The sequence below is a fragment of the Somniosus microcephalus genome, chromosome 11 (assembly GCF_052327205.1).
Source record: "Somniosus microcephalus isolate GS21.2 chromosome 11, FLI_Smic_1.0, whole genome shotgun sequence".
Lineage (NCBI taxonomy): Eukaryota > Metazoa > Chordata > Chondrichthyes > Squaliformes > Somniosidae > Somniosus > Somniosus microcephalus.
The window spans coordinates 165,575,746-165,596,769 of record NC_140997.1 but is presented as its reverse complement, the minus strand read 5'-3'; the positions used below and the strand labels follow the sequence as shown (position 1 = coordinate 165,596,769).

The 21,024-nt window shown below is 43.6% G+C and overlaps 1 protein-coding gene across 14 annotated transcripts in view; it reads right to left on the bottom strand.

Annotated features, from left to right (window-relative positions):
- chl1b (cell adhesion molecule L1-like b) overlaps positions 1-21,024 on the bottom strand; it is a 1,240,677-nt gene that overhangs the window by 623,503 nt on the left and 596,150 nt on the right. For all 14 annotated transcript variants that reach the window (XM_086001404.1, XM_086001409.1, XM_086001398.1 and 11 more), the window contains one exon: positions 15,466-15,659. In XM_086001404.1, coding sequence (XP_085857530.1) covers positions 15,466-15,659 — 194 coding nt within the window. The remainder of the gene's footprint in view (positions 1-15,465; positions 15,660-21,024) is intronic.

Sequence of the window (21,024 nt, the reverse complement as noted above, 5' to 3'; positions counted from 1 at the left end):
TGCTTGATGATGAATGGGAAGACATGAATTGACAGGGACCAATGGGGGGATGTGCAAGGGGTGGTTGGTTGTTTGAGGCACTGCTTTGTGTCAGTGGCATTTGCGGGGGCAGGAAGAGTGGCTGTTGCATGTGGTTCTGACATTGGTGCAACCTAAGTGAACTTTGCATTAATAAGGGCATCCCTGGCAGCAATGTGAGCAGCTGGTGCTGCATTGCCCTCATCACCTTCCTCCTCCTTGTCTTCCTCGTTTTCTTCCACCTCCTCCTCAGAATTGTCTGCAGACAATCTGTGCTCTGAGACTTGTTCCTCCTGCAGGTCCAAACCTCGCTGCTGTGCAATGTTGCGCAAAGAGCAGCACATCACAATCATTCTGGTCGCCCTGGCAGGTGGGTACTGAAGAGAGCCTCCAGATCTGTCTAGGCACCTGAAGCGCATCTTCAGCATGCTGATGGCTTGTTCAATCACACATCTGGTGGTCATATGACATTTATTGCAGTGCTGTTGGCTTCCTTGGTCGTGTTTCTGATGGGTGTCATCAGCCAAGTTTGAAATGGATATCCCTCGTCTCCTAGCAACCACCCCTTAAATCTACTTGCAGGTCCAAAGAGGTCAAGGAGCTTGGACTGCCGCAGGACAAAAGCATCATGGCAGCTCTTGGGAATCTTGCACACACCTGCAGAAATATCTTTTTGTGATTGCACATCAGCTGCACATTGATGGAGTGGAAGCCTACGTGGTTGATCTGGGGGTACGCGGATTGCCACATGTGTGCAGCTGATGATGCCCTGCACCTATGGGAAGTGAGCCAGAGATGCAAACCTGAGTACCCACTCATTCTGACTGGAGTCATCACAGACAAAGTTCACATAATAGCCAGTCCTGGCAAACAACCTGTCTTATGCATTTGTGGACTGCCAACTGGGAGATCCTGGACGTGTCTCTGGCAGAGCCCTGGAAGGATCCCGAGGCAAAAAATTTGAGGGCGTTCGTGACTTTGACAGCCACAGGTACCACATGGCTACCAGGTCCAGCAGGGAGCAGGTCTTCTTCTAGAAGGATACAGATGTTTGCCACCACCTGACGTGAGAACCCGAGCCTCCTGAAGCAATGCTGTTTCGACATATCAAGGAAGCTCAGCCTCTGCCTGTACATCCTGTGTTGTGGGTAGTGCCTCCTATGAGCTGCACCCCTCTGCTGCTCCCGTATCTGCTGCTCCCCTGTCTGCTGTTCAGCTGCAGGTCTCTCAACAGCAGGCTCGTGCTCGTCATATTGCTCCTCAGCCGAGGTCCAATCTAAGGTAGCCAAGGCACCACCCATCCAGATGTGATTCAGAAAACCTCCAAAATGTAGAAAATAAGCTCTCAGCAAAAGTACTGGGAACAAACCCTTTCCCACTAGTAGGTAAGAAAGCAGCTGTGAGTACTGAGTATTTATTGCAGTATTTACATGAGTTTTAACCAGCCCCTCAATTGCCATTGTGCTCTCGTCTTGGTTTCAATAGCGAGTCTCGGGAAGCCCGGGAAACCCGTGAATGCGACATTAAACTTAAAAGTGTGCTGAAATATCACTCCAATTACGTGATTGCTATATGTTAATAGGCAACCTGTATCGCCCAAGGGGTTTGCGTGCCTAACGAGCTCAGGTTAAATGCGGAAATTGGCAGGTTGGAGCCAGCTTACCGATGCGCTCGCATTTCTGCTGGATTTAACTCCCCTATAACCCGTAAGCAAACCATGCACTCCGCCATGTTAAAATTTCCCCCCCTTGTCTCCACCGTGAGAACATCCTCAATCGTGTAATGTGGCACTACCACCATGCTAAGTGTTATGTTCATAAATAAATAGACGTTTTCATTATGAACAGCTAGCTTGAGCTAGTCATTTATTCAGCCATGTGGACTAGTGTACAGGCATCCATCTTGACTACTGCCTTGTGGGTAGCCCCTACTAAACCTACAGCTCCACCTAGTGTACCATTCTAGAATGACATGTTACTGATCATTACATCCTTCCTTAGAGGTTAAACAAAATCAATATCAATCAATCATAACGACATAAACATCTTCACAACAGTCAACACATTTTCAAAGCTTTACTTTATGAACTCTAAGCTTTTCATTCTTTTATTATAGTTTTCTTTGTACTCAAAGATTAAGTCTATCAGGCTTTTTTACTTCACGTGTGGATCTTCTCAGCACAGGTAAGTCCGATGTGTTTGCATGAGAGCCTGTATGTGTGTTTATGTTAGATTGTTCTGGTGGTGAGTGACAAGATTCAGTTGCGGCATTGTCATCGATTTGCTCTTGGATAGTTTCTTGTGCTTTCAGGAGGGAACGGCGGTTCCTCCTGAGAATCTGTCCTTCCTCAGTTCTAACAGTGACTGACCTTGGTCCTACTTCCTCAAGAACTGTAGCTTTCCTGTTCCATGCATCTGGATACTCAATCCTGACAACATCATCCCTTGTCAATGGTTTCAGAGTTTTGGATGACTTGTCATAGTGTGATTTCTGTTTCAGCTTTAACAGTTGAAGTCTCTGTCTTAGTTCCTTACTCTGCTTTTCTTTTGCACAGCAGGGTAGCGTGGTGCGCAACTTGCGACCCATTAGGAGCTCAGCAGGTGAAGAACCACAGTCTAAAGGGGAGGCTCGGTAGCTCAGCAGGGCGAGATAAGGATCAGGCTTGCTTTCTGTTGCTTTCTTCAGTAGCTGTTTGAGAACTTGAACACCTTTCTCTGCCTTACCATTCGACTGAGCATACAGAGGACTGGATGTGATGTGTTGAAAGTCATAATGTGCTGCAAACTGTTGCCACTCCTTACAGTTGAAGCACGGACCATTGTCGCTAACGGCAATCCTGGGAATTCCATGTCTGGCGAAGATGGATTTAACATGCATTATGACACTGCTTGCTGATGTGCTTGAGAGCAGCGCCATCTCAGGATAGTTAGAATAGTAGTCAATCACTATTAGATAGTCTTTACCATTCAAATGGAAAAGGTCCATACCAATCTTTTGCCATGGTGCTGTTGGTAAGTCAGCTACTATCATTGGTTCCTTTGCTTGTTTGTTTTGGTGTTTCTGACATGTCTCACATTTGCCTATCATGTTCTCAATGTCCTTACTTATGCCAGGCCAATAAACAGTGTCTCTTGCTCTCCTTTTGCATTTTTCAATTCCGAGGTGTCCCTCATGAATCCTTTTGAGCATGTCTTTACGTAAAGCCTGTGGAATGACTATTCTGTTCTGTTTTAGTAATAGTCCACTTGCGACACTGAACTCTGACCTGATGTGAAAGTACTTTGGACAGGAACCTTTTAGCCAACCATGATGAATGTTCTCTATTACTGTTTGTAACACTGTATCTTTTACTGTTTCTTCTGCTATTTACTTTGATTTTGTGTCTGACACGGGCAGCGCAGCAGTGACCATACTCACATGAACATCCACGTCTTCCTCAGTAGAGCTCACATGACTCATTGTGGGTGCTCGGGATAGTACATCTGCTAACATTATGTGTTTGCCTGGTGTGTAGATCAGTTCAAAGTCATATCTTTGCAGCTTCATCATGAGTCATTGAATCCTTGGAGACATCTCATTCAGATTTTTTTTATGATGGCAACCACTGGGCAGTGGTCTGTCTCAACTGTGAAGGTGGGAAGTCCATATATGTAGCCATGGAACTTTTCTAGTCCAACTACCAAGCCTAGACATTCCTTTTCAATCTGGGCGTATCGACACTCAGAATCAGTCATAGACCTGAGGCATAGGCAACAGGCTTCCAATCTTCACCCTCTGCTTGTAGCAAGACCGCGCCTAGGCCATCTTTTGATGCATCCGTTGACACTTTGATTCTCTTTGTTGGGTCAAAGAAGGTGAGTACAGGTGTGGTTTCTCAGCACTGTTTTGAGGTTCGTCCACTCTAGTTCATGTCTTTCTGTCCATGCAAACTCATTTGTTTTATGTAGCAGGTCTCGCAGACAGGCTGTCTTGGCTGACAAGTTAGGAATGAACTTTCCAATGGAGTTTATCATCCCCATGATGCGTAGCACTCCTTTTTTGTCAGTGGGTCAGGGCATGTTGAGTATGGTGTTTACTTTTTCCATATCTGGCTCTATTCCTTTACCAGATAGATTATCTCCTAGGAAAGTGACTTCCTGGAAGCCAAACTGACACTTGGCTTTGTTGAGCTTCAGTCCATTCCGGTGTATGCTCTGTAGCACTTTAGTCAGTCTCTCATTGTGTTCTTTCAGTGTGGAGCCCAGATGATGATGTCATCAACATAGACCCGAACTCCTTCCAGACCTTCAATTGTGTGTTCTATCACTCTATGAAAAATTTCAGATGCAGATATTATCCCGAAAGGCATTCTGAGGAAACAATACCTGCCAAATGGTGTGTTGAAGGTACAGTATTTGGTGCTCTCTTCATCCAGTTTTAGTTGCCAAAATCCTTGTGAGGCATCGAGCTTTGTAAAGTATCTGGCACCTGACATTTCACTGGTGATTTCTTCTCGCTTGGGAATCTGGTAGTGTTCACGTTTTATGTTTGCATTTAAGTCCTTTGGATCCATGCATACTCTTAGAACATTGTTCTTTTTTTTTACACATGCCATGGAGTTAACCCAGTCTGTTGGCTCTTCGACTTTCCTGATGACTCCTTGTGTGGTCATTCTGTCCAGTTCATTCTTGAGCCGGTCACGCAGGGGTGCTGGAACTCTCCGTGGAGCATGTACCACTGGCTGAGCATCCTCCTTTAGCTGGATCTTGTAAGTGAATGGTAGAACTCCAAATCCTTTGAACACATCCTGGAAATTACTCACTACAGAATCCACTGAGTCATCTGGTCTGCTTATGTCACAGTTTATACGGTAGACTCTCTTGACCAGTTGTAAGTCCTCACAAGCTTTGTCACCTAGTAGTGAATCAAGTCCTTCAGCCACAACAGAAAACATGAGATGATGCACTTTGTCTTTGACTGTCACTTTAAGTGTGCATACACCTAAGATATCTATTTTCTGTCCATTATAGTTCTTCAGTAGTACTGACTTTTTCTGTATTTTGGGCTTTTCTTTCATATTTTTAATGTCACTCATACTGATTAAGTTTGCTTTTGCCCCAGTGTCTAGTTTCAATGTAACTAATGCTCCATTTACCTGCAGTGGCATAATCCATTTGTCCTCTTTTACTGCATTAACTTTATGTTCAGCATTGTCCATTCCTGAGGGCTGCACATTTTCTGTATACTTTTCTATATTGTCACATGACACCATTCCTACAAAAAATGTCTCACTTAAATCAGTGTCCTCAATCACATTGACTTGTTGCCCTTTCTTTGTTTTTACTTTTGAAAAGCATTGTTTGGCAAAGTGATTCTTTCCATTATATTTTGTGCACATTTTCCCAAACGCTGGGCATTGTCTTGACTGATGCTGGTAACCACAGCGTTTACAATTAAAAATTCCATCCTCCGATTGCTTTGCATTTCTGTTCTGCCCACGTTTCTTCCCCTTGTAGGACACAGCACCGACAGCAGCACAGTCACTCATTACAGTTACATTATTATTAATTTCACTGAAAGTCTTTGCGTGCTGTTGAGCTAGCTCACTGGCATGGCATAATTTCACAGCATTCTCCAATGTTAGTTCGGTTTCTCTCAACAAACGTTCCCTGACCTTTTTATCATGAATACCAAACACAATCTGGTCACGAATCATGGATGATTTCAGTTCAGAGAAATTACATGTCTGTGCTTTCAGTTTCAGATCGGTCACAAAGCTATCAAGAGTCTCATTTTGCTGCTGTGTCCGTGAACGGAACACGTACCTCTCATAGGTCTCGTTCTTTTTGGGAGAACAATGTGTATAAAACTTCTTTAGCACATCATCCATCTATTCTCTGTCCTCCTCTTGATCAAATACAAATGTATTAAATACCTCTATTGCCTGTGGGCCTGCAACCGTGAGCAGTAACGCTATTTTCCTTGCGTCTGGCATCGTACCGAACCCGATGGCAGCAATATAGAGTTCGAACTGTTGTTTGAAAGTCCGCCAATTGCAGTCGACATTCCCCGTGACTTTCAAACCCTCCGGTGGCTTCAAATTCTCCATGTCGCGGTTCACAATATTCAGCAGATATTACCAATCCTGGTACCATGTTATGTTCATAAATAAATAAACGTTTTCATTATGAACAGCTAGCTTGAGCTAGTCATTTATTCTGCCATGTGGACTAGTGTACAGGCATCGATCTTGACAGCTGCCTTGTGGGTAGCCCCTACTAAACATACAGCTCCACCTAGTGTACCATTCTAGAATGACATGTTACTGATCATTACACTAAGTGCTACCTCTACCAATAAGAACGACAATAGCAGCAGTGTTATGAAAACAGCATCACCTCCAGGTTCGCCTTCAAGTCCCTCGATTCCTGACCTGGACATATAACATCATTCCTTCATCATTGCTGGGTCAGATTCCTGGAAGTTCTTACCTAACACCATTGTGGGACCACCATCATCACAAGGACTTCAGTGGTTCAAGGAAATGGCCAACCAACACCTTATCAGGACAACGAGGGGTGGGCAATAACTACAATTTTGCCAACGCCACCCACATCCCAAAAATAAATTTTAAAAACCTAACCATTTTCATTTCGTTCTCTGCAAGACACTGTTGCAATATTGCGTTGCATATGTTGTATCCGTGTGTTAATGGAGACACGGAATGCAGGAGTTGGTTTAACAGGTGTTTACTGAACAAAGTCTGGAGGTGAACTAAAAGATACAAGACGCTATACAGGCTTATATACACGAGTGGTCACTACCGGTATTACAGTACACAGGGGCTCTTAAAGGTACATACACTACAATTCCTCCCCTTTTAGATAATTAGTACATAACATTTTAAGTAACCATTAATTAACATTTTTACAAGAACAATAATCTACACATTTGCTGCAGTTAATCAATTATAAGTCAGTCTCTCTGGAGGCTTCCTGACTCGGTCCGGATAACGCCTTGGTGGTGTAGTAGTTTTCGGTGGTGTAGTAGGTTCTTTTGGCAAGGTCGATTCGGCTTGAATACCAGTGTCGGGTTTATCTGGTTCCAGTATCACCGGATCGGAGGTAGATACCATGGGTGTCTCTGCTTCATCATTAGGCGTATAGAGTTGTGGTGTAGGTTGTCCCTTTTCGGATGATTCTATGATCTGGTCAGCATGGCGCCTTATTATGCTTTCTCCAATGTCCACAGTATACATCAGCGGTCCTAGTCGTGTGCAAATAGTTCCAGGCTGCCATTTCTCGGTACGGTAGTCCCGGGCCAAAACTTGTTGACCTATCTGGAAGGTTCTAGTTGGCCTTTCATTCATGCCTTGAAATTGCCGGTTCTCTACGTCCCTTCTGATGTTTGGCTTGATCAAATCCAGCCGGCATCTTAGTCTTCTATTGAAAAACATCATGGCGGGAGTTTGGTTTGTAACCACATGTGTTGCATTCCTGTACGCAAACAAGAAGTTATCTACCTTATGTTGTAGTTTTATGTCTTCATTACCCATGGCCTTTATGGCCTTCTTAAAGGTGTGGACAAACCTTTCAGCTAATCCATTGGTGGCCGGATGGTATGGGGCGGACGTGTAGTGCATAACCCCATTGTTTTCTAAGAACTTCCAGAATTCTTCGGACACAAATTGCGGTCCATTATCAGAACAGATCTGTTCAGGCAGCCCATTCCTGGCAAATATGGTCCTTAATACTGTGATGGTTTTTTCCGTGGTGGTGGAGGACATCTTTATTACCTCCGGCCACTTGGAGTGCGCATCAACCGCGATTAAGAACATTGAGTCCATAAATGGACCAGCAAAGTCAATATGTACCCTTTGCCATGGAGATGAGGGCCACTCCCATGGATGTAGAGGGGCTTGTGGTGGGGCGTTTTGGACCTTCTGGCATCCTAGACAGCTCTTGGTCATTTCTTCGATGTCTCCATCGATTCCTGGCCACCACACAAATGCTCTGGCTAGGTTCTTCATTTTCACTCCACCCAGATGCCCCTCGTGAAGCTCCTTTAGCACTTTATCCTGGAGTTTGGGTGGAATCACCACTCTGGATCCATACATCAAGGTTCCTCGGCACACTGACAGCTGTTCTCTTCTTAGCGAGAAGGCTGGCAACAGTGGTTTGCCATGTGCTGGCCATCCCTTCACCGTTAAATTGTAGACTCGTGAGAGAGTCGGGTCATTTCTCATTTCGTTTTCAATGGTAAAATTTGTTACTGGTAGACATTCCACTATGGTTGAGTGGAACATCTCCACTGGGTCCACTGTAGGTGCCTCTTCTACCATTGGCAACGGTAGGCGCGATAAACCGTCAGCATTCCCATGCTGTTTTGATCCTTTGTATTCTATGTCATATTGGTGTGCCCCTAGGAAAAGGGACCACCTCTGTAGCCTTTGCGCTGTCATAATGGGAACGCCCTTTTTAGGGTTGAATATGGAGACGAGGGGTTGATGGTCAGTCAACAAGGAAAATTTTTGTCCATATAGGTAATGGTTGAATTTCTTCACTCCCCACACCAGGCTGAGTGCTTCCCTGTCGTTCTGGGCATAGTTACGCTCAGCTGAGTTCAACAAGCGTGACGCAAAAGCTATCGGCCGCTCTGAGCCATCAGGGAATCTATGCGATAATACCGCTCCTACGCCGTAAGGGGATGCATCGCACGCCAGTCTGATTGGCAGTGATGGGTTGTAATGAGCCAACACTTCCTTGGACGTGATCAAGCCTTTGCATTTATGGAAGGCACGTTTACAGTCTTCGCTCCATTTCCAAATTACTCCCGTTTGTTGCAGTGCGTTAATAGGATGCAGAACACTTGACAAGTTCGGTAAAAATTTATGACAGTAATTTATCAATCCCAGGAACGACCTTAATTGTGAGACATTTTCAGGTGCTGGGGCTTTTATGACCGCTTCAATTTTTTCAGGTGACTTATGCAACCCTTCTTCGTTAATTATATGGCCACAATATGATATTTGTTTCTGGAAAAATTCGCACTTGGGGCGATTTGCTCGTAGGCCCCGTTCTCTCAGCTTAGTGAGCACCTGCTCCAAATTGGCAAGGTGCTCGTTGTCGTTTTCTCCTGTTACAAGGATGTCGTCTAGGTAGCATTGAGTCCCCGGAATCCCTTGCAGGACTTGCTCCATAGCTCTTTGCCAGATAGCTGGAGCTGATGCTACTCCAAAAACCAGTCGATTGTACTGGTACAGGCCTTTGTGTGTGTTTATCGTGAGATACCTTTTAGAGGCCTCCTCAACCTCCATCTGTAGATATGCCTGTGCCAAGTCAATTTTGGTGAAACGTTTCCCTCCGGATAGTGAGGCGAAAATATCTTCTATCCTCGGAAGAGGATACTGTACCGTGTGAAGGACCGGGTTTACAGTAACCTTGAAGTCCCCACAGATGCGAATTTTTCTCTGTTCTTCAGATTTAGAAGTACCGATGCCTTTTTATCATCCTCTACTTCATTCGCTGTGCAATATACCTCCACTCTTTCCACATATATGGTCCAATCCTCTATATTACTATCGAAAGCAGTAATATTGCCAGTCTTAGGCATCCTGAAAATCAAAAATGGCGCCTCCCGCGCTTTCCTTTCTTCCCTGCCGAGAAAAAATGGCGCCTCCCCCGCTTTCCCGCCGCTGCCGCTGCTGACAACGCTGTTCTCCGCGGTTTTTATTTACACAGATATTTTTAATAGTTGGAGACTCCTTCCCGCCGGACTCTCTGGGACTTTTCCCTCCCTCTGCTTGGTCCGAACGCCGACCTGCTTTGCAGCGCCGGCCGTCTCCCGAGTGCTCCACCCTCCGTCTCTGTTTGCCTCCGCCTTCCGACTCGCTGCTCGGCCCCGCTGCAGAGCCACCCGATCGAGCCCCAGCCCGCCGCCCAGGAAGGATTAGTGCAGTACCTGCCACCAGCCCGGCTAGCTGGTGAAACCACAGTTTTTTTGTTTTTTTTTCTTCTTCGACCTTCGTCTGAGGAATCGATCTCCTTGAGGTGCTGCCGAATTGCAGGTAAGTCCTTTTCCAATTCGTCGCCACTGTTGTATCCGTGTGTTAATAGAGACACGGAATGCAGGAGTTGGTTTAACAGGTGTTTACTGAACAAAGTCTGGAGGTGAACTAAAAGATACAAGACGCTATACAGGCTTATATACCCGAGTGGTCACTACCGGTATTGCAGTACACAGGGGCTCTTAAAGGTACATACTACTTAGTCTTACGCACCTATTGTCCTATACTGTAGTGTAAGGGTATAATTTAATTTTTGTATTCACCCTGGCCCAAAAATTGCAGTCCGCGGTGTAGCTCCGGAATACGCTGCGAAGCTGCGAAAAGAATATGCACCTACCTGATGGCGGCCCTCCTTCGTAAACTTGCTCTCTGACGCTGCGAGTAGGAGGGCAGCGTAATGGCTCACGGATCCCAGGGACGCAGCCTGTGCAGAAGCGTACTTGGGATCACGTGGGCCTGGTCCTCCGATTATGAAACCGATTGTCTTTCATTCATTTAAATTACTATGGGCCGTATTTTGCGGCCTCTACTGGTGTGTACGAGGTGCGCACGTGCCCGAAAGGGCCTCACAAGTTCTGGATTTAGGCATGCGCTGCGCGTGCGCTAAAACGCGGAACTTGCGATCTGTCAAGAATCCGCATCCCTGTGAAAAGGGCTATTTGCCCAACTTCTGCCCAGCGAATGCCCGTGAAATTCTTACGCCTGGTAAAAACATTTTTTGCCAGTCGGAGGCATCCACCCACGGGAAGCCTCTAGCCGCAAATTCAGGCCCTACATTACTACAGCCTTTAAAATACATTACAGATTCAGCTTTTATCGTGGGAATCCAATTCATTACTCATAATTCCCACTTCTAAACAAATACTGTGCACTATAAAGAAAGTTACGAAATGTAAATGCTATTTTTTTAAAATCCTGCAGCTTGAACATACACTAGGGTTGCTTGTCATTTAAGCTTTTAATGTTCCTGGATGTCATTTAATTTTTTTTTTAAAGCATTTTTTTCATTTCGGGTATCTCCTTACACTGTGGAAACAGGCCTTGCACCTGCTTCCACCAGCTGTAAAATTTCCGTACATAATTGCTGGGCAGTTGGTGGCGGTGGTGGACAGGCCGCAAGTTCGAGATTTAGCGCAGGAAATCCCGAACTTGTGGTGGATTTCAAAGGCGGTATGACATTGACCGCAAAATCCGGGCCCTTGTATTCTAACCCACCCCGCCCCCCCACAAGTTTTATTTTTTTTTAAGACTAAACTGGGTTTGAAGTGTTCTGCAATGTCTTGATTCAAATGACTGCAAGCTATTCAAGTATTGCTCTGGTGACTTATGACATCATCGAAGCTCCAGTTTTCCTGTGCTGCTCCATAAATTTTCCCTCTGATTTTTTTCCCACTTACCCTTTCATTGCTAAACATGAATCATCATGGTAAGGTATGGTCGCAGGGGCAGATGCAGCCAGCTGGTATCTCTCCCAAGTGACCATTCTTCATATCTAAGACTGGCCAAATCAACAGAGGGCAGTTTCTCCTCACCTGAGATCCACATAGATATCTTTTCTTTATAGTAGGGGGAATCAGGATTTGAAATCTTAACCTTTCCCCAGTCCGGGTATGCAGATGGAATGTGTAGCACCCCAGTGCCATAAAGGTAAAGTTGGTGATCTCAGCAGAGAAACTTTGAATCATTTTGATTTTCAGAGCTTAGTCCTATACCATACATTGGATTTACACTGTTGATCTATTGGGAAGAGGTGGTAAGGAAGAAAGGAAATCTAGATTTCTAAAACTGTATTTTAGTGCTGAGTCCTTTAGCCCATACTACATAAACCAACAAAGTTCTCAATTCAAATTAAGGTAAGTCAAAGGTATCTGGAAAATATGATCAAATGCATCCTGATAATTGTCTAGCTGTAGAGTTTAACTTGGGACATTTGTCTGTGTTAAAGGTACTATATAAATGAAAGTTACTGTTATTACAGCCCCCTGTAGTTTACAGTTTAAAAAACATAAAAAAGATACAGAACAAAACACAAAGAAACTAAAATATTTGCCTCTGACTGTACAAGTTCAGCGTAATGATATTTGTCCAAAGAAATTAAAATGCCCAATCAAACACATCTCAAATTGAATTAAAAATGTAATTTTGTGCCCTGCAGGGTGTTACCAACACTGAACACTTCTTGTTAAGAAACATGTTCAGGAATAGATAGAACAGCAATGTAACTCTGGTATCACACAGAGCAGAAAATATTGCCCAGTTCCACCAGTATATAATACAGAGCACTTTATTTCTAAGGTTTATCTGGAGGCTTATAATTCAAATGTATTTCTAAAATATTAAAGACCACCTTGGGTTAAGTCAACATCAAGACTGCTTTTGTCCTTTTTTTTTATTTTTGAGGTTAGGCTGGGACCAGTTCTAGGGAAACTGGTATCGTACTAGGGAAACTGGTGTTGCCCTGGACCAACTGGTTTTGAGTTCTAGCAGTCTTAGAACTATCAAATTAAACACTTCAATCCAACTGTACTTACAAATAAAAATGTTTTAAGTATTTTAATTGCTCGCTTGCAATTCGCTTTTAGGAAATTGTCTATCAGCTTTACCAGTGAGCAGAGATGAGCTACTTTGTTACAGGGAGAAAGGAAAATTAAAGGAAGAGTCATTGTAGGGCACTCATATACCTCCTAGCAGCCAATTATACAGTGGCATCAGTAGAGGTCTGGGAAACAGAGTTGCGTCTGCCCTCTTGGATAGGAATGGTGTGAGTTATAGGAATCAAAATCAGGAAAGAAAGAAAATAGAATACTCAAAAAATGGTTCATTGATCATGTAATGTGATCATAGTTCAGGGGTCTCACTACCAAAAGGTCCCTGGATCCACCTTAATGGCTATTACTGTTATTTTAGATATCAGCTATAAATATCTAATTTACCTCAATACAGGTACAACTCATAGATCCCTAGAATGATACAGCACAGAAAGAGGCCATTCGGCCCACCGTGCCTGTGCTGGCTCTTTAGTAGAGCTATCCAATTAATCCCACTCCCCTGCTCTTTCCCCATAGCCCTGTAAATTGAATGAAGCACTGAATTAGAAACAAACTTTGAATTTATTTTGAGCATTGCAGTGATGATTTCAGTTATGACCAAATACCTTCGTCTCACACCAAATCACTAGCATAACTCTCAAAGTAAATTTGAAGACAAATGTATGAGAAGATTTGCTTTGCAACATGGATTGATGACTTACTGTATTATTTACCTTGTAACACAAAAATACTTATGACAATAGCATCAGATCAATATGTATCCTCACACAATCGGTTTAGCAATCATCCAGACTCCACTGTAAAGAACAGTGGATCACACAAATTTAGTGCCAACGCAGGACTGGCTGACCTGAGTTACGCTGCCACCTCCCACATCATTCACTGGCCAGGGAAAAGAGAGGTCTGCACTGGCATGCTTACATACAGGCATAAAGCTCTCTCACTATTGGTTAAATTGTAACTTTAGCATGTAGCCAATTGCCTGCTAGCACTAAAAGAATACCCCAGTTAATATTAAAAAGATTCAACATTTCATTTAAATGGTTCCCAGGCGGTTCAATTGAGCTTCCATTGATGTAGAGCCAAAAATGCTTTTCATTGCTGCACATTGTGGGGTTGATACGCTTATCAATTACTTCATAAAAGGTGATGAGTCGAAGAAGAGATGATGAGTCGAAAGAAGAGATGAATAAGGCTTTTATTAGCTAAGAAGAGACCATGCTTCTTCGTGAGTGACTGAACAAGTCTGAACGAAACCCACACAGTGGTGGGTGGAGTCAGCTGAGGCATGCCTCCATACACAGCGCCACCCAGAGGTGGCAATATACAATACAGTGGTTTACCACAGGGGTATAACTGGCTTATTGGATATTCATTGTGACGTTTCAAACTGAATCAAAATCACATCATGCTTCTGAATTGGTATACTGAAATAATAAATGCCCAATCCATACAATTTCTTGTACTGCACAACAAATATTTGAAATGTTTGTATCAAAATAGATAACTTGGATACAATTTTGGGCCAGAATTTCCTGGAAAGTTTCAGCGCAAGAATGGAGTTGTGCCATTCTTTTCCAAGGAAATTCACACAAAACTGATTTATGCTGGTTTTCTGCTGAAATGTTATTACATAGTAATTTCTTCGACTGTTTACGCTGTTTCTAAAATACGCTCACCAAAACCCTCTGCCGCTTTTTTACAAATCTTAGTCCCCCATGCAAGAGACCAGATCATGCAAGTTTCCTGGATTTAACCAACTATTATCAGTCTCAGTACATCCAAATTTTTTTGGACCCCGTTCACCCCTGACTTATTCAGAAGGACTAAGCAGCTGGAATGGCCTCCCTAATGGGTGTACTCCTGTTCTGCATAATAATGGGAGAGGTAGAAAGAGGCAAGAGTTTCTGAGAATGAGGTGCATAGCAGAAGACAGCAGCCCACTTGCTATCACCACTATTGGTGGCGCTGCATTCCTACTTGTCTTCTGCCAGTTTTTACATTCCAGTGTCGGCAAATGAGCTCCACAGGAAATTTTGGCTTAAGTTCCCGTGGACAATGTCAGCATGGAAATCGGGACAATGTTGGCTAATTTCTGCGTAAGCGCAATCCAGGATACTTGGGGCCTTTGTGTTTTCAAAAACATTTACAACTATTTTTCTTTTTCAAGCTGGGTGTTAATACTAAGCACACACCTGACGAACATATTCTCCCAAAAATTGATACTGGTTGTCTATTTCTTTTTGGTCAGCGGGTGTTTCATGCAAAAACTTTGAGAGTTTCCAAGTCAAGCTACTGGGAAATTTAGGTTTGCTCAAAATGGACTGCACACTCTCTCCCCATAGGAATAATTCCACTTACCCAAGCCCAGAAAACTTGGGCCCAGATTAGGAAAGCCAGGGCTTGGGAACCCCCAAGTGTATAATGATATTCCTGGATTTTAAGCACTAAAACCATGTAGCTTACCAGAGCTCCTTTCTTTTGCTTCTCTAGCTAGGACTATCCTAACCATTGGAGCATTCCCTTGGAGTCAAACTGAGTGGGAGAAATCCATTAATGAGCCAGGGTAGCTGGTCCAGCATTAGCAGTGCCCTGGAATACTACAAACCTGTCTGATTCAGATATCAGATTACCAACTTTACAACAGAGGGTTGACATCCTTCCAAGTTTCTGTCGCCTGGTTTGTAATTTTGGAACAATTTTGACCCCAAAGAGACCTCACTTATAAGTTGTCTGATAATTTTTAAATGTGCTGAATAAAGAACATTTAAATCAGTAACACTAAATTCAACATAATTCCTTCAACTCTCAGATTTCTATAAAACAATTAAAAAACAATCAAGAAGAACTTACTTGCAGTGGTAAAAACAATTTCCTCGGATATTGCAATCCCCAGTTCATTGCTGGCGTAACAACGATATTTTCCCTGAAATGTCTTCAAATTTCCGTTGTTGTTTTTGATTGTGAATGTTCCTGAGTTTGCGGTTGTGGTCACTCGGTGGTCCTGTGATGGATCATATTCTTTGCCATCCTTAGTCCACTTAAAACTACAAGCAAAGAAGGATTTACTGAATTTTCTGAGGTGTACACTTTGTCTTTCTGAATTACAAATTCATCAATTTAAAATTCAGAAAGGATTTCCCACAGAGCAAAGAGACAAGACTAGCGACAACACAGCATTTGATACCCTTAAATTATTGAAGCTCCAAGGAAATTTCTATTTCCCTGATTTGTTTTCTGCATCATGATGTTGAAAATAGCACTGATAGAGTAAATAAAGCCACTCAAACAGCAGGATTAGGTTTATTTCCATTGACACTAAACATACAGAAATAAATGTACACTTGAAAACAATTTGAAATAAAATTGCACAAAAAGAAATCAGCCAAAGGATAAAGGCAAAAACATATGGACATTTTCATGTCCTCAAAGAGACGTTTTATATATCATATATAAATATACTGGTTTGTGTGAGAAAGGGCAAAGCTTTATTATTGCTATAATAACTGAATAAAATAAAATAAAAGGTTAAAACGCAACCAAAAATATAAACCACCACCAGTAGCTGACCTGAAGGGAAATCTGGACAGTTTATCCTTCCACTGGCTGAGTGGATTCACCTAGTCACCTAGCAGACAATCGTTTCACCTTAGTGCTTACTGGCTAAATTCCTGCCATTTAGAGACACCTCTTCCTGCTCTGAAGTTAGTGACTCATGCTGAGATGCAGTTCCACCAACACCGGTCGGTAGCCCTTCAGAAGCTATGGTATTTGACCATGGCAGCAGCACAACTGAACCTGATCGTCACCTCACTTGGAATTTTCCTGGAAGCTTTCGGTGTAACTATGGGGTGAGAGCCACGTTTCCCCCCCGCCCCCAAGGAAATTTGCGTATAACTGATTTACGCTGGTTTTATACCGAAACATTGCTTCATGCAAATTTCCTCGTTTGTTTGCACTGCTTCCAAGATATGTCTGCCGAAAAGCCACTTTTAGACCATTTCCGCAGTCCGCCCCCATACAAAAGACCAAATCATGCGAGTCTCCTGCATTTACGCAAATAAACGTGCAGATTTATGACCAAAGATTTAGGCGCAGAACAGCCCAAAGTCATCTGATAACAGAACAACTGAGATTTTTGGAGCTTGATAGCAATTTTCTTCTGATTTTTTTTAAATGTTCTTACTGAGATTTGCACTATACTTAACCAAAGTGCTGTCAGTCTCAGTGCACCTATAATTTTTTTGGATCCCCGCCCCCCCTCAACGCATTCAGAAGGACAAAGCAGCTGGAATGGCCTTCCAAATGGATACCCTGAACAATCACAGGAGAAGAAGGGCAGCAGCAGAAGGCTCAGAGTGAGGCATCATTGCAAAAGATAGCAGTCCACATGCCATTACCCTTATTTATTTACATTTATTTTATGCCGGTTTTACATTCTGGCATAAGCAAATGACTTCTACAGGAAACTTCGATTAAAGTTTCCATTGGCAAGATTGCCACAGAAACCAGCGTAATTTCTATGCAAGTGTGATGCAGGAAGTTCAGGGCCCAATATGAGCTATATCAACTGAGGAAAATTAGATTATTTTGAGACAGCAACTTAATGAATATCAGTTAATCTCTTGTGGCTTTGCCTCACAGAGAGGAATAACAATCTGTCTCCCAACAATCATGTCTCTCGTTCTTTTCAAATCTTCAATTCTTATTGCTGCTCTCTCCTTCTTACTGTTCATCTTCCACCATTTTATTATCTCTCTCCTTCTCTCTGTAGCAGTCATATTACATTGTGGTGTGTATCTCTCTACTTGTTCCCAACTTCTTTTCTCACTCTTTGTGCCAGTCTCTCCTTCCCACTGTCTACTATATGTTTCCTAATCTTTTTGTATAGATGGTTAATCCATCTCCTCAATTTCCATCTATCTTTCTTACAGCCCTAGATATATAGCAACAGAACAGAACAGTATTCAATGTTAAGGACCCTTGAACAAGGTGGGAGGGGGCTATTGAAGGGTTCGTAGAGGAGCAACAGATAGTAATTAAAAGTGACAGGAAAAGAGAAGAAAGGTTGGACAGTAAAGTTTAAGACTGACTGCAATGGCAGCAGAGAGGATATCAAATTGGAAATGGAGAACTATCAAGGAGCACAAACAAAGCTGAACTTCCTTAAAGGAATTTTTTGAGATACACTGAAATAAGTGATTCTAATTTCAATTATTGGGTTGCTTTATACTGAATGTGAAATTTGATTCAATTCTCAAGCTTCAAACCCTACTGACAGGTGGGACACTTTTCCAGACATTCCAAGTGTCCGCTGTGGCTCAGTGGGTAGTACTCTCGCCTCTGAGTCAAAAGGTTGTGGGTTCAAGTTCCACTCCAGAGACTTGAGCACAAAAATCTAGGCTGACACTCCAGTGCTGACTGCCATCTTTCGGATGAGACCTCAAACCAAGGCCCTGTCTGCTCTCTCAGGTGGATGTAAAAGATCCCATGGCACTATTTCAATGAAGAGCAGAGGAGTTATCCCCGGTGTCCTGGCCAATTTTTATCCCTCAACCAACATCACTGTTGTATCCGTGTGTTAATGGAGACACGGAATGCAGGAGTAGGTTTCACAGGTGTTTACTGAACAAAGTCTGGAGGTGAACTAACAGATACAAGACAATATACAGGCTTATATAGCCCGAGTGGCCATTACCGGCATTACAGTACACAGGGGGCTCTTAAAGGCACATACACCACAATTCCTCCCCTTTTAGACAAACAGTACATAATATTTTAAGTAATCATTAATTAACATGTTACAAGAACAATAATCTACACATTGCTGCAGTTAATCACTTATATGTCAGTCTCTCTGGAGGCTTCCTGACTCGGTCCGGATAACGCCTCGGTGGTGTAGTAGTTTCTGGTGGTGTAGTAAGTTCTTTTGGCAAGGCTGATTCAGCTTGAATGCCAGTGTCGGGTTCATCTGGTTCCAGTATCACCGGATCGGAGGTAGATACTATGGGTATCTCTGCTTCATCATTAGGCGTATAGAGTTGTGGTGTAGGTTGTCCCTTTTCGGATGACTCTATGATCTGGTCAGCATGGCGCCTTATTATGCTTTCTCCAATGTCCACGGTATACATCAGCGGTCCTAGTCGTGTGCAAATAGTTCCAGGCTGCCATTTCTCGGTACGGTAGTCCCGGGCCAAAACTTGTTGACCTATCTGGAAGGTTCTAGTTAGTCTTTCATTCATGCCTTGAAATTGCCGGATCTCCACGTCCCTTCTGATGTTTGGCTTCATCAAATCCAGCCGGCATCTTAGGCTTCTATTGAAGAACATCATGGCGGGAGTTTGGTTTGTAACCACATGTGTTGCATTCCTGTATGCAAACAAGAAGTTATCTACCTTATGCTGAAGTTTTATGTCTTCATTACCCATGGCCTTTATGGCCTTCTTGAAGGTCTGGACAAACCTTTCAGCCAATCCATTGGTGGCGGGATGGTATGGGGCGGACGTGTAGTGCTTAACCCCATTGTTTTTTTAAGAACTTCCTGAATTCTTCGGACACAAATTGCGGTCCATTATCAGAACAGATCTGTTCAGGCAGCCCATTCCTGGCAAATATGGTCCTTAATACTGTGATGGTTTTTTCCGTGGTGGTGGAGGACATCCTTATTACCTCCGGCCACTTGGAGTGTGCATCAACCGCGATTAAGAACATTGAGTCAATAAATGGACCAGCAAAGTCGATGTGTACCCTTTGCCATGGAGATGAGGGCCACTCCCATGGATGTAGAGGGGCTTGTGGTGGGGTGTTTTGGACCTTCTGGCATCCTAGGCAGCTCTTGGTCATTTCTTCGATGTCTCCATCGATACCTGACCACCACACAAACGCTCTGACTAGGTTCTTCATTTTCACTCCACCCAGATGCCCCTCGTGAAGCTCCTTTAGCACCTTATCCTGGAGTTTGGGTGGAATCACCACTCTGGATCCACACATCAAGGTTCCTCGGCACACTGACAGCTGTTCTCTTCTTTGCGAAAATGCTGGCAACAGTGGTTCGCCATGTGCTGGCCATCCCTTCACCATTAAATCGTAGACTCATAAGAGAGTCGGGTCATTTCTCGTTTCCTTTTCAATGGCAGAATTTGTTACTGGTAGACATTCCACTATGGTTGAGTGGAACATCTCCACTGGGTCTACTGTAGGTGCCTCTTCTACCGTTGGCAACGGTAGGCGCGATAACCCGTCAGCATTCCCATGCTGTTTTGATCCTTTGTATTCTATGTCATATTGGTGTGCCCCTAGGAAAAGGGACCACCTCTGTAGCCTTTGCGCTGTCATAATGGGAACAACCTTTTTAGGGTTGAATATGGAGACGAGGGGTTGATGGTCAGTCAACAAGGTAAATTTTTGTCTGTGTAGGTAATGGTTGAATTTCTTCACTCCCCACACCAGGCTGAGTGCTTCCCTGTCGTTCTGGGCATAGTTACGCTCAGCTGAGTTCAATGAGCGTGACACAAAAGCTATCGGCCGCTCCGAGCCATCAGGGAATCTATGCGATAATACCGCTCCCACGCCGTAAGGGGATGCATCGCACGCCAGTCTGATTGGCAGTGATGGGTTGTAATGAGCCAAAACTTCCTTGGAAGTGACCAAGCCTTTGCATTTATGGAAGGCACGTTTAGTCGTTACTCCATTTCCAAATTACTCCCATTTGTAGCAGTTCGTTAAGAGGGTGCAGAAGAGTTGACAAGTTCGGTAAAAATTTATGATAGTAATTTATCAATCCCAGGAACGACCTTAATTGTGAGACATTTTCAGCTGCTGGGGCTTTTATGACCGCTTCAATTTTTTCAGGTGACTTATGCAACCCTTCCTCATTAATTATGTGGCCACAATATATTTGTTTCTGGAAAAATTTGCACTTGGGGCAATTTGCTCGTAGGCCCCGTTCTCTCAGCCTAGTGAGCACCTGCTCCAAATTGGCAAGGTGCTCGTTGTCGTTTTCTCCTGTTACAAGGATGTCGTCCAGGTAGCATTGAGTCCCCGGAATCCCTTGGAGGACTTGCTCCATAGCTCTTTGCCAGATAGCTGGAGCTGATGCTACTCCGAAAACCAGTCGATTGTACTGGTACAGGCCTTTGTGTGTATTTATCGTGAGATACTTTTTAGAGGCCTCTTCAACCTCCATCTGTAGATATGCCTGTGCCAAGTCAATTTTGGTGAAACGTTTCCCTCCAGATAGTGAGGCGAAAATATCTTCTATCCTCGGAAGAGGATACTGTACCGTGTGAAGGACCGGGTTTACAGTCACCTTGAAGTCCCCACAGATGCGAATTTTTCTCTGTTCTTCAGATTTATCATTATTCAACATTTTCTTCATGACCGGGACGATGGGTGTTGCCCACTCGCTCCAAT